The sequence below is a fragment of the Palaemon carinicauda genome, chromosome 44, assembly GCF_036898095.1.
Source record: "Palaemon carinicauda isolate YSFRI2023 chromosome 44, ASM3689809v2, whole genome shotgun sequence".
Lineage (NCBI taxonomy): Eukaryota > Metazoa > Arthropoda > Malacostraca > Decapoda > Palaemonidae > Palaemon > Palaemon carinicauda.
Genome location: NC_090768.1, coordinates 2,069,578 through 2,084,278, shown reverse-complemented (window position 1 = coordinate 2,084,278; position 14,701 = coordinate 2,069,578). Strand labels below are relative to the sequence as shown.

The following is a 14,701-nucleotide window of genomic DNA, read 5'->3' as shown; positions in this document are numbered from 1 at the left end:
CCTTAAGCGCCAGGTATCCCCTGCGCGCCAACGTTTTCCTGCGCACAAGCGCTTGCCTACTGTTCCTGCTGTTCCTGAGACTTTCATGCAGAGGAATCCTGTTCCAGGGACTATTCCTGAGTTAGCGCACAGGCGCTCACCAGAACTTCCAGTGTTGATTGTCCCAGTTCCTGATCATCCTGTCAGCTGTCCATTCATCCTAGCGCGCTCGCGCGCTCGTGCTCGCCGACGATCTTCTTACGCCAATGATCTTCGTACGCGCGCAAGCGCTGACGATCTTCTTTCGCGCGCAAGCGCTGACGATCTTCTTACGTGCGTAAGCGCCGACGATCTTCGAACGCCGACAATCTTCTTACGCGCACGCGCCGATGATCTTCTTTCGCAAGCGAGCGCTGACGATCTTCTTACGCGCGTAAGCGCCGCCGATCTTCTTACGCGCGCAAGCGCCGACGATCTTCGAGCGCCGTCGATCTTCTTACGCGCGCAAGCACCGACGATCTTCGAGCGCCGTCGATTTTCTTACGCGCGCAAGCGCCGACGATCTTCTTGGCAGACGATCCTCTTTGGCGCGCCAGCGCTGACGATCTTCCTATGTACGTAAGCTCCGACGATCATCTGCACGCAGGCTCCGAAGGTTCCCTGCGCCGACGATCTTCTTACGCGCGCAAGCGCCGACGACCCTCTTACGCGCGCAAACGCCGACGATCCTCTTACGCTCGCAAGCGACGACGATCCTCTTAAGCGCGCAAACGCTGACGCTCTTCTTGCACGCACAAGCGCCGACAATCTTTAAGCGCCGTCGATCTTTAAGTGCTGTCAATCTTCTTTCGCGCACAAGCGCCGACGATCTTCAAGCGCCAACAATCTCGTACGCGCGCGCTACATTCTCACGTGCTCTTCATTCTGTTCCTGCACGTCAATCTGATTCCTGCTCACCCTATGAAGTCTCTCCCGCGCGAGCGAGTGTGTTTCAACGGTCTCTCGTGCGCGATCCCTTGGTTTTTCCCATCGCGCGAGCGCCAGCGCGCTCCCTCTACCGAGGTGAGGCCTTCTCCCACCGCACCAATGGGAGAGTCCCCACCTCGAGCAGGAGAATCGTCCCGTGTTGGGGCGAGAAGAGCCCTCAGACTTCGTTGTTGGAGTCCCGTATCCCTCCCAGGAGGAAACCGAAGGACTCTAAGAGTCCCCCCAAGTAGAGCCTTTGGGGACGGGAGACTTTGCTGCCAGCTCTCCAGGGGGAGAGCAGCAAGAGTCAGAGCATGCCTTTTGGCAGGTCTTGACTCTGATGAGGCATCTCAACGTGTTCAAGGACCCTGAGGTTCCTCCTCGTGAGGGCAAGGACACGGTCCTGGACCGAGTCTTTGGCACTCAGAAACCCGCTAAGGCCAGTGCGGTTTTGCCCTGGTCCCAAGGGGCGAAGAGTGCCTAGGGATAAGGTTGACGGCCAGCTCTCCGAGCTCGCCTCCTCCAGCCGTTCCACTACTGGCAACAAGCTCCTCCCACCTCCACCAGAGGAGGTATTTTGAGGTCATGGAGGAGTCTGGCCTAGTTCTTCCGTTGCACTCTGTGGAAGAGCTTACCAAGGGAGTCCCTCTAGAGAGACTCTAGCCGGCAAGTGACTTTCTCGGCGACAGAGATCCTAAGCCAGGAGAAGGTCGCGAAGTGCGCCATGCGGGCTACTTTGTGGCTGGACGTCTGGTTGAGGTCTCTTGGCATCCTGTTGCGATCCGAGGATCTGTCTAAAGAAAGCACCAGGAAGGCACTGGAGACCTTCCTCCTTTCGGGCACCCGCACCATTGAGTTCTGGCCCACCAAGCCTCGAACTTGTGGGCCAATTCGATCTTGAAAGGACATGATGCGGTGGCAGAAAGGTTCCTTTCGAGGGTCCCGGCCTTCGAAGTCGGCAAGCTCAGACACTCTTCCCTTATGGGAAAGAGTCTGTTTGAGCCCAAAGATGTGGAACAGGCAGCTGAGAGGTGGAGGAAATCCAATCAGGACACTCTCCTCCAAAGGGCTCTCACAACGAAGCCCTACAAACCTCCAGCACCTCAACAACCTCACCCGTCCAAGACGACGAAATTGGCAGTGGCAGCAAAGACGACGTTGTCCAAACAGCAGCCCTTTCCTGTCAATGACAAGAAGGGCAAAAAGCCAGGGGTGGCAAGAATCCTAGAGGCAGTGGCCGAGGCCGCAAACGCTAGGATTGGGAATCCCCTTGCATGTCCACCAGTGGGGCTATGCCTACAAAGTTGCGCATTCAGGTGGCAGCAGCTCGGGGCCGATTCCTGGACGATTTCCGTAATCAGTCAAGGATATCGCGTCCCGTTCACACATCTCTACCTCCCCTGACAGCGAATCCAGTGTCGTTGAGCTCCTATGCCATGGGATCGGCAAAGGGGCTAGCCCTACGGGCAGAAGTCGAAACCATGCTAAAGAAGGATGCTCTCCAAGAGATCGTCGACGGTTCCCCAGGCTTCTTCAGTCGACTCTTTCTTGTAAAGAAGGCGTCTGGAGGCTGGAGACCAGTCATCAACCTCTCAGCTCTGAACAGGTTTGTCAAACAAACTCTGTTCAGCATGGAGACAGCAGACACGGTCAGACTTGCAGTGAGACCACAAGACTTCATGAGTACATTGGATCGGAAGGACGCGTACTTCCAGATCCCAATCCATCCGTCTTCAAGGAAGTACTTAAGATTTAGCCTAGACAACAAGATCTACCAGTTCAAGGTGCTGTGTTTCGGTCTCCATAGCACCTCAGGTATTCACCAGAGTGTTCACCCTGATCTCTTCGTGGGCACACAGGATCGGCATCCGTCTCCTCTGCTATCTGGACGACTGGCTGATCCTGTCAGACTTGGAGTCGATCCTTCTTCGACACCGGGACAAGCTTCTGAGGCTTTGCCAAGATCTAGGGATCATGGTAAATCTCGAGAAGTCTTCTCTGCCTCCATCTGAACGACTGGTATATCTGGGCATGATCTTGGACACCAATCTCCACAAAGCCTTTCCATCAGACGACAGGATAGCAAGGCTGAGGAGGGTCGCAGATCCTTTCCTTAGACGAGAAGAACTCCCAGCCCAATCATGGTTACGTCTTCTCGGTCACCTTTCCTCCCTGGCCCGTCTAGTTCCAAATGTGCGCCTCAGGATGAGACCCCTGCAATGGCGTCCCAAGTCCCGGTGGAATCAAGGTCACGATTCCCCCGACGTTTTGGTCCCTATGGGTCCTGCGGAATGGACGGACCTTCAGTGGTGGGTGACAGACGAAAACCTCCGAAAGGGAGTGGATCTTCTCGTCCTCCCCCCGGATTTGATGCTGTTCTCGGATGCCTCAAAAGAAGGGTGGGGGGCCCACGTCCTGAACCACAGGACTTCAGGCCCATGGTCAGAATAAAAAAAGTGCCTCCACATAAACCTGCTAGAGATGAAGGCCGTATTTCTGGCATTTCAACAGTTCCAACGGTACCTGGCGGGTCACTCCGTGGTGGTGAGGAGCGACAACACCACGGTAGTGGCTTACATCAACAAGCAGGGAGGTACCTTTTCACAACAGCTATCCCATCTTGCAGTAAAGATACTGAGATGGACTGAAGTCCACTCGTTTCCACTATCGGCTCGCTTCATTTCGGGCAAAAGGAATGTGCTCGCCGACAGTCTGAGCAGGGCATCCCAGATAGTGAGTACCGAGTGGTCTTTGGATCCTCTAGTAGCCAACAAAGTCCTGACTTTGTGGGGTTCCCCGACGGTGGATCCGTTCGCGACAGCCTTGAATTTCAAGCTTCCGCTGTACTGCTCCCCAGTCCCGGACCCCAAGACACTCTGGCAAGATGCCCTCCAACAACAGTGGGTCAACATCGGCGTTTGCGCCTTTCCCCCATTCTGTCTGATGAGAAGGGTGCTCAACAAGACCAGAATATCGGTCGACCTGTCAGTGACCTTAGTAGCTCTGCTATGGCATCACGCAGAGTGGTTCCCGGACCTTCTGCAGCTCCTGACAGAACTCCCAAGAGAACTCCCTCCTCAACACGAGCTACTCAAACAACCACACTCCAACATCTCCCACAAAGCCGTAGCATCGCTGCGGCTTCACGCCTGGAGACTACAGGTATTCAACATCTCCTCACAGAGAGAGGCTTTTCGCAACAAGTTGCGGAAAGGATGTCTCGACACATGCGAAAGTCATCCGCAGGAGTCTACCCTGGCGAAGTGGAGGGTCTTCTGTGGGGTTGGTGTCGTGGAAGGGGTATCTCTCCACTTGATGCCACTATTCCAGCAATAGCGGAGTTTCTCTTGTATTTGTGGGAAGAGATGCGCCTTTCAGTCTCGGCAGTGAAAGGCTATCACTCGGCCTTAAGTCTTGCCTTCAGGGTAAAAGGAATGGACATTTCCCCCTCGCTGGAACCACTCATACGAAATTATGAACTTACCTGCCCTCAGTCGGAAGTGAGACCTCCTCTAGGGAGCATGGTTCGAGTCCTCAGGTCTCTTAAGAGACCTCCGTTCAAACCATTACGCCAGGCTTCCGATCGCCACCTGACTTGGAAGACTGTGTTCCTACTTGCTTTGGCCTCGGCCAAGTGAGTCAGCGAACTTCATGGTCTCTCGTATGACATCGCCCATTCAAGGGGATGGGTAAAGGTAACTTTCAGGTTCGTCCCTGAGTTTGTGGCTAAGACTCGAAATCCAGGAGTGCCGGACCCCCGGTTCGACTCTTTCCGGATTTCGAATCTCCGTTCTGTAACAGATGACCCAGACCATCTCTTACTGTGCCCAGTAAGGAGTCTGAGGCTCTATCTTAAGAGAACAGCTGCAATTTGTCCTCGAGTGCAAGCATTGTTTGTGAGCACAGGAAGGATGAAGAGGAGGGTCACTAAGAACACTATCTCAGCATGGATTCGCAGGGTTATCCACCATTCCCTGAATCCAGACCCTCCTCCCTCACGTCGCCCTAGGGCACATGATGTCAGAGGCATTGCTACGTCCCTGGCATTCAAGAGAAACTACTCAGTGACGCAGGTTCTACAAGCAGGGGTTTGGAAGCGTCAAACGACCTTCACAGCCCACTAACTGCAGGACGTGACCCACAGGAGGCTCGATACGTTCTCTATCGGCCCTGTGGTGGCTGCACAACAGCTGGTTTAAACCTCAGGCTCCTTAATGGACAAGCAGCAGAAGGTTGAGGGCATTGTTACCCGGTTTTAGTCTGCATGAATGAAAACATATGCCTGGCCCTTATTCTTTTCTTCATCCTCCCCTCTCTTGGGGAAAGCAGCATCCTGGGTTCTCTGCACAGCTGACCTCCAACCACTGCAGGTAAACCATGCTTCCTTGTGTTCCTAGTATTAAGATAATACTGTCGCGTCCCCCATACCCTTACGAGGTGGTATTGGGAACGTCCTAACCTAGAATTCCATCTAATGGACTCCAGGTCAACTTGCAAGGACGGGTCACACTTCATTCCTTCACAGACACACGCTTACGTAGGCCGCGGTCCTTGCAGAGCAAGGTACTTGCGAGTTGCAGGGACTCCTTATCTCGAGTTCTACACACTCAGATACTGAGTCCCCGGGCAAAAGCCAAAAAGCCAGTAACGGCTGGGACTTACCACCCTTCCTAAGAGTTAAGTCACCCTATTTAAATAGCGTGGTTTGTATTTCGGTTACGGAACAAATGACAAATTCATAAATAATTTGTATTTTTCCTAACCATACAAACCTTAGCTATTTAATCAAACTTTCCCGCCAGCCCTGTCCCCCGGGAAGTCCTACCTCTAAGCAAAGTGAACTAGTTCATCGGTGTGTGAGGGGGGAGGGGTAGCTAGCTACCCCTCCCCTACCCCCTCGCTAACTAGCGAGGGGGTAGTAAACCCTCGTTAAAATTCTAATGGCTCGCCATTTCAGCTACGCCAAAAGTAATACCTTATTTGAATAGCTAAAGTTTGTATGGTTAGGAAAAATACAAATTATCTACAAATTTGTCATGTTCTTGCTGGCTCTGGCCTCAGCCAAGCTCGTGAATGAGCTCCACGGCTTGTCATTCGAGGTCTCGCACTCGAAAGGGTGGAAGGACCTGTTCTTTAAGTTTCTGCTTGAGTTTTGTGGCCATTGCAGACCGGAGGTTCGAGGGGTTCTCGGCCCCGGTGATCCCTCTCATTCGGACAACCCAGAAGACTTGCTCTTGTGCCCAGTGAGAACGGTCAGGAAATACCTCAGCAGGACAGCCAGACTCCGGCCGGGCATCAAAAGTCTGTTTGTCTCCTCAGGCCCGGTAAAGAAGGCAGTGTCGAAGAACACGATCTCCTTCTGGCTTCGGCACGTCATCAAGAGAGCTTATGCCAGTGAGGGGTCTGCACCCTTGTACCCTGCGACTCCATGATCTTAGAGGCCTTAGCACTTCATTGGCCTTTGACAGCAACATGGCAGTGGGCCAAATCATGCGAGCAGGCACATGGTCCAGGCAGTCCACCTTTAAGGCCCACTACCTGAAAGACTGCACGAGGAAGTCCCTGGACTTCTTCTCCATTGGACCAGTGATTTCCGCCCTTCAACCAGGTTAGAGCTACGGCCCCGGGTAGCCCGAGAGAAGTAATTGCAAGCAACACTGGTTCTCCTCTTACTCCCCTTTCCTTGCTACCCTTTCCCTTCCCTTCTCTCCTTCCATGTGAGAGATGGATGTTTTGGAAGCCCATGTCCGGATTATTTATAAAGGTGAATTTATACAAACAGGTAGACTTTTGCATGCTTCCACTGACTCTCCTACCCTGTTCTTTATGTCACTGGACCTAGCTGCCTATTTAGGTCCCGTGCCCTTGGATGGTAGTGGTGGGTCTTCCGGCCTGTAAGTCCACCCCCGCCTCCTAAAGTGTAAGTCTCCTAAGAAAGTAGTTCGAGGTAAGTACTCCGTGTTGGAACTAATCACAAATTTCAAGTAATTTGTATTTTTCCTAACAGTACTTACCTCGAACTATTTTCGGGTTATTGCCCACCCATCCTGCCCCAGGTGCCTTACAGGTGTTCGAGGTAGAGGCTCATGCTTACTGACGACAACGACCCAGTAGCGCACCCACGCGCTGACCCCGGGCCGCCTCAGGGCACATATCTCTCCGCCACGGGGGACCCAACAAGGGAAAACGGAGATGGGGGGACTGTGCAAAATTCTTGGTCGGATAGGGAGGAGAATCCACATACTCCTAAGAAAGTAGTTCGAGGTAAATACTGTTAGGAAAATACAAATTATTTAAAATTTGTGTGATATATATATATATATACAGTGTGTGTATATATATATATATATATATATATATATATATATATATATATATATATATATATATATATATATACACACTGTATCTATATATATATATATATATATATATATATATATATATATATATATATATATATATATATATATATATATATATCCCTCTCATTGGTTATGGCTCACTTTTCCTTTGTCTACACATACACTGGATAGTCTGGTCTATTCTTTCCACATTCTCTGTCCTCAAACACCTGACAACCCCCGAGATTACCAAACAATTTTTCTTTGCTTAAGGGGTTAACTGCTGCACTGTAATAGTTCAGTGGCTACTTTCCTCTTAGTAAGGGTAGAAGAGACTCTTTAGCTATGGTAAGTAGCTCTTCTAGGAGAAGGACACTCCAAAATCAGACCATTGTTCTTTAGTCTTGGGTAGTGCCATAGCCTCTGTACTATGGTCTTCCACTGTCTTGGCAGAGTTGTCTTGCTTGAGGGTACACTCAGGCACATTATTCTATCTTATTTCTCTCCTTTTCTTTTTTATGAAGTTTTTATAGGTTATATATATTAAAGATCTTTTTTAATGTTGTTAGTGTTCTTGATATATTTTATTTTAATTGTTTATTACCTCTCCAGTAGTATGTATATTTCCTTGTTTCTTTTCCTCACTTGGCTATTTTATCCCGTTGGATCACTTGGCCTCATAGCTTTCTGCTTTTCCAACTAAGGTTGTAGCTTAGCTATTGATAAAAATGATTATTACAATATTTGGGGGAAATGGGAGTACAATATGGCTTAAATATCAATGTTTTCAGTTGCTCCTTTTCTGTTGTTAACAGGAATATCTGTGTGATGGTCATGATGACTGTTGGGATGGAAGGGATGAACCTGACTCTTGCCCACCAAGGGACTGCCTTGACTCTCAGTTCAAATGCAAATCGGGGAAATGCATTCCTAGGATATTCATCTGCAATGGCAGAGACGACTGCATTGACAAGTCAGATGAAATGAACTGCAGTGAGTACTTCATAATTTTTTTTTATTGGTACCCGCTGTTTTATATTAGTAAATTTAGTCTGTGTGCAAACATAGCAGAAATCAAATATAGAGTGTTAATATAGACCAGGTATGGGCAACTGTTCATCAACTGAGGGCTATATTTTACTATATCCAATTGAGGGCCGCATGATAATACACATAATCAAGAAATACTTGCCCAGTATATACTGATTTTTGTTTCCAATTCTTCCTTGTTTTATTTGTCTTTCTATGAAAGTTTACATAATGTTGACATCTCTATTATTTCTTAAAGATGATAATGATGGTTATTGGTATAAGTATTTATATTTCAAATAGTTAATAACCTAGAAAGTCTCAGAGGCTGCACAACAATGGTTGCCCATGCCTGATATAGACTAGTAATGTATAGCATGCAAATGAAATACTTTACTATACTGTGTCATGTACACTTTAGAAAGTGATGAGTTACCTACATTCTCATAATGAAAGGTAAGTTTGATGTTCTTTGTAATTTAACCATTAAAAAATTCTGCAGTGTTTTTAAGATAGCTATTGGGAAATTGCATATTTCCTTTCATATCTACGAATTTTAACAAGAATAACTAAGCTATGATATTAAACGAATCATGACTTTAGAAGTATATACGTCTATTTAACTGTTGTATTTAGAATTCCCTTTGAAGCATGCAACAATAAGGGCCTTTGAATAGTATGATTTGTTAAGGAAGAATTTAGGTCAGGTTGGTTCCATAAATGTACACCAATGTGTGTTTAGTATTAACAAAAACACACATACATGTATATATATATATATATATATATATATATATATATATATGTATATATATATATATATATATACACTGTATATATATTTGTGTATAAATATTGTGAAAAGTATAAAATATGCATCCAACTACAAATGGGAGAGTAAAAAATCTTGATTAGAGCTATTAGTATTCTCAGTTGACATTTTTTAAACTGTAAATATCAATAGATGAAAGTACTGTGCTAATGCCAGTCAAATTTTCAATTTTTACTTAATGGCTTGATGTATAGAATTTGCTGAAAGAAACAAGTGAAAAATCATGAACAATTTTTTTATGAAACGAAACATTCAAAATCGACATTTGAATGAAAAATGAAATAGATTTTATTCGTAGTGAAAAAGTTAATTTAGTAAAAGATTCAACAGTCAAAGATAATGTAAAATCAAGTGACCATAGAATTATAAGAAGTTAGATTTGTCTAGATTTGGTCTCCAGCTGCTGATTCTCATCTTGATTTGTTGGACAGGAACTTACGATCTATTAAATTTCTTATTCCTGTTCTAGATATTAATCTCTGGCGCCGTTGTTCAATTAGTTCATTATGCATGTTTCATAAGATTTTTTATAATTCTGACCATCCTTTATATTCTGATCTTCCTGCACAGTTCCATCCTGTTTGTAATACTATGCATGCAGTTAATTCTAATACTCGGGCCTTCTCCATAATGAGGCTCTATACTACACAGTATTCTAAAAGTTTTATTTCAGCTGTGACCAAGTTGTGGAATGATCTTTCTAATCTGCTAGTTTAATCAGTAGCATTTCAAAAGTTCAAACTTGCAGCAAATGTTTTTTTTTATGTTGAACAGGCTGCCATAAGTCTTTTTATAGTTTATTTATAAAATATCTATTTTAATGTTAGTGTTTTTAGAATATTTTATTTTAATTTTTCATTACTTATATTGTTTATTTATTTTCTTATTTCCTTTCCTCACTGGGCTATTTTTTTTCCTTTTGGAGCCCTTGGGCTTATAGCATCTTGCTTTTCCAACTAGGGTTGTAGCTTAACTAGTAATAATAATAATAATAATAATAATAATAATAATAATAATAATTATAATAAGGATAATAAAATTTTAAGAATGAAAGTAAACACTCCTGTAATAAGAGAAAAATCCGATGAGTTTAGTTAAGCAATATAAAATAGGTACTCCCAGCTACATGATAAAATGGAAACAAGTAAAGAAATGAATAAAATTTCTATTGAAGTCAGCACAAGAGATGGGTGGAAAAGTTCCCAAAGAAGATCAAGGAAAACTATCAGAAAATACCATAATCCTGCTAAACAAACGATTGGAAATGAAGGTAAAATCCAAGAGAGTTGAAATAGAATTAGCAGAACTATTCACAAGAAACAGACTAAAAACCCGAGACATTTGTAACCACAATAAGATAAAAATTGAGGAAACACTAAAGAAAGGAAGATTTGGAATTGGACATCAATAGATATTTGCTTTAAAGGATGGAAATAGAAATATTATCAACAAAGGAGATGGAGTGATAAAAATTGCAGAGGATTTTTATACTGTACAATGCTCTAAAATAGTGATATAAGAAATAGATTTGCCAATAGAAATAATGAAACACCGGAGCAGGTACCAAACATAAGAGCAGGAGTAAAATAGAAAGCAATAAAAGTCATAAAAAAAAGAAACAAAGCCACAGGAAAAAAATGCCAAACAGTTGATTTAATAATAGATGGAAGAGATTTCATAATTGTAAAATTCTCTGAACTTTACACAAAATGTTTGCAAGAATGCTCTATACCTACAGCCTGGAAAAAACTTTTATCATTATACTAATTCACAAAAAGGGAAACACAAAAGACTTGAAAAATTACCACTCAATAAATTTACTCTCGGTAATATATAATATATTCACAAAGATCATATGAGGCAGCTAGACTTTAATCAACTAAGAGAGCAGGCAGGGTTTAGAATTGGGCATTGAACAATTGACCATATCCATGTAATTAACCAGCTAATGGAAAAATCAACAGAGTATGAAAAATTACTGTGTACGTATGGCATTTATAGACTATGACAAAGCTTTTGATTCAGTCAAAACTTCAACAGAAATGAAAGCCCTTGAAAAGCAAAGAATAGATGAATCTTATGTTAGAACACTTGCAGATATCTACACGGGTTGTACAGCAATTCTAAAACTATATAAAGAATGTTAGAAAATTACAATTGAGTTAGACAGTGAGACCCCATTCCTGCTAAATAATTTTTCAGCGTGCCAGAAGCTTTCAAGAATTTAAGTTGGGTAAATGTAGGATTTAACATTAATAGGGAATACCTTAACAGCTTAAGTTTTCCAGATGACATAGTTCTATTTAGTGAATCATAAGAAGAATTGCAAAGAAATTATAGAAGATTTGAATATAGCAGAAATGTGGGATTCAAAATGAATATGAGTAAAACTAAAATAATGTTCAATGAAAATGCAGAGTTAACAAATAAGGGTTATAGTAGAACCTCTAAAGATTGTTAATGAATATACGTACTTAGGACAGACAGTAAGTGTTTCCCCAGGACATGAGACCAAAATTAAAAGAAGGATAAGCATGGGATGGAGAACTTTTGGTAAGCAAAAGGAAATAATGAAAATTAAGATGCCAACTTCTCTAGAAAGAAAACTAGTTAATCAGATGGTCCTACCAATAATAACTTATGAATCAGAAACATTAAGCCTTACTAAAGCCTTTAAATATAAGCTAGTTACAATTCAAAGAGCCATAGAGAGAATAATGATGGGAATAACACCAAAGAGACAGAAAAAGAGCAACATGGATTTGAGAGCAAACTGAAGTAGGGGATATTCTAACAACATGTAAGATCAAGAATTGGATATGGGCAGGACATGTAGTGAGAACAAAGGCCTCTGACATGTCCATCCGCTTGCATGTGTTTATGGTCTTTTTGCACCCGTTTACTCCTGCTAACTTCCTTAGTTCGTCTATCCACCGGCTTCTCTTCTTCCTCTGCTTCTTTTATCGTCTTTGTACCCATTCTGTAATTCTTAATGTCCATCTATTGCCTGTCATTCTCATTATATATACTTTATGTATTTGTAATATATATATGTATATATGTAATTTACACACACACACATATATATATATATATATATATATATATATATATATATACACGTATGTATATATATATATATATATATATATATATATATATATATATATATATATATATATATATATATATATATATATATATATATATATATATATATATATATATATATATATATATATATATATGTATATGTATATGTATATATATATATATTCCCATGAATGATCTTTGTATAGTGAAATATTTTTCTTTCCTTTTCTTCAAGTATCTGAGATGTCATTGTATTCTTAAATAAATCTATATACAGTATCATTATCAACATATAGATAAATACTTGAAAATTCACATACAGTAATTTGTCCCGATTTGAAACTTACCCTATGAGCACTAATGCCAGTCAGTGCACTTTTATAGTGTGAATATGAGCGAATCTAATTCTTGTTATTTTGCTTAATACAATAGTACAGTTTTGTGCTTTACCGTTTACACTCTCGTAATGATATCCAGTATACACTGTAATCCGTTTATTTGGATTCTAACGGTTAGGTAAACCTTAAAACGAGATCTTGTCTGCTTCCTCAGGAAAGAAGCATTTGCCTGATTTAATTTACCCTTTCAATCCCTCCCCGTCACATCCTGCTTTTCCAATTAGAGATTTAGCTCAGCTAATAGTAATAATAATAATAATAATAATAATAATATTTTTTTTTTTTTGTAAATGGAGTTGATTGTGTTAAGGCTCCTACGAGATGCAATAAGAATTTAACGTTAATTATTAAGAAGGTTAAGGGAGTTGTGCTTGTTAGGGAAGATGTCTATTATTGATATAACAGAATTGGTAAAAATAAAGGACATAGGTAATGTAAAGAAACTAGTTTTGCTTATGCGCTTTGCCTTTAGGGTTAAAGAACTGCTTTTGAGTTGTTTAATAATAATAATAATAATAATAATAATAATAATAAGTATTGATATTATTATTTTTATTATTATTATTATTATTATTATTATTATTATTATTATTAGCCAAACTGCAACCCTATTATGAAAAGTAGAATGCTACAACCCCAAGTGCCCCAGAAGGTAAAATAGCCTAATACGGAAAAGTTACCCGGAAATGTAAAATAAGATGTAAAAGATAAATAATGAAATAAGATAAGATATACAGTAATTAATCACTAGGGTTGATAAGCAACAGATTAACCACAAAATCAGACTTATGTCAACCTGCTCAGCAAAAAGGTATCAGCACCAAGTTTGAACTTTTGACGTTCCACCGAGTTTTGCAATAGGAAGACCATTCTACAATTTAGCAACAGTCGGAATAAACATGTTGGATTTATATGAAGTATTGAGTCGCACGAAAGGATCAACTGCATTGTCTAAGAAGATCTAGATGCAAAAGGATGTCAATTATGAAAGATCTTGTACATCATGCACTATGAGCTAAATGGATAACGGTGCTAGGAATTAGTATCCAGTCCAGGAATAAGTTTGATACTTGTTACGTTTTTGTCCCATAATTTAAAATGAGAATTGAATGCTGAAGACCAGAGAAAACTATATTCAAAACTTGACAGATTATTATTATTATTATTATTATTATTATTATTATTATTATTATTATTATTTGCTAAGCTACATCCCTAGTTGGCAAAGCAGGATGCTATAAGCCCAAGAGCTCCAACATGAGAAAATAGCTCAATGGAAATAAGGAAATAAATAAACCATATGAGAAGTAATGAAAAATTAAAATAAAACATTTCAAGAGTGATAGAATCAAATTATTTCTACAAGATAGATAGTTCTTCAAGTTGACAGTCTTACTCAGCATACCGATTTTCGTGTAGATGGAGAAGAGACAGACCGGATATGTTCCACAAAAGTGGATTTGGAGTGGTGAATGACATCTCGAGTTTTAAATGGGGTGGATGTCGATATAGGAGTATTGTCAACATTTCTACTAACAATCACTGTTATAGTTTTTTGGAAGTTTAACTACCTCGATTGAAACATATCAAAACTTCTTAAGATTATTTCCTTTTTGAAAGTAATGTTTATTATTTGTTTATATATATATATATATATATATATATATATATATATATATATATATATATATATATATATATATATATAAATGTAGATGTTAGTTAATTGTTATATTAAGCTAGGAAAAGTTTTATAGTATAACGATATGAATTTGAAAGAGTGCTGTGATTTTTTATTCCAAAGAAAAACAAGCATACAATTAATCAAAATAGCATGTTACGTAAAAGTACCTATCTGCGCCACTAAAGATCTTGTTCATCTAATGAATGAGGAGAGAGAGAGAGAGAGAGAGAGAGAGAGAGAGAGAGAGAGAGAGAGAGAGAGAGAGAGAGAGAGAGAGAGAGAGAGATACTGTAGAGTTTTGTTGAGGTCATAAATTTTGAATGAACGGTCAAGTGGAGATGGTTCTTGAAGAGACTGAGAAGTGGGGGCAAAGGAG

General features: G+C 41.4%; 1 protein-coding gene across 4 annotated transcripts in view; it reads left to right on the top strand.

The window, feature by feature from the left end:
* Window positions 1-14,701, top strand: part of LRP1 (LDL receptor protein 1) — a 1,015,507-nt gene that overhangs the window by 552,549 nt on the left and 448,257 nt on the right. For all 4 annotated transcript variants that reach the window (XM_068367027.1, XM_068367026.1, XM_068367028.1 and 1 more), the window contains one exon: window positions 8,105-8,282. In XM_068367027.1, coding sequence (XP_068223128.1) covers window positions 8,105-8,282 — 178 coding nt within the window. The remainder of the gene's footprint in view (window positions 1-8,104; window positions 8,283-14,701) is intronic.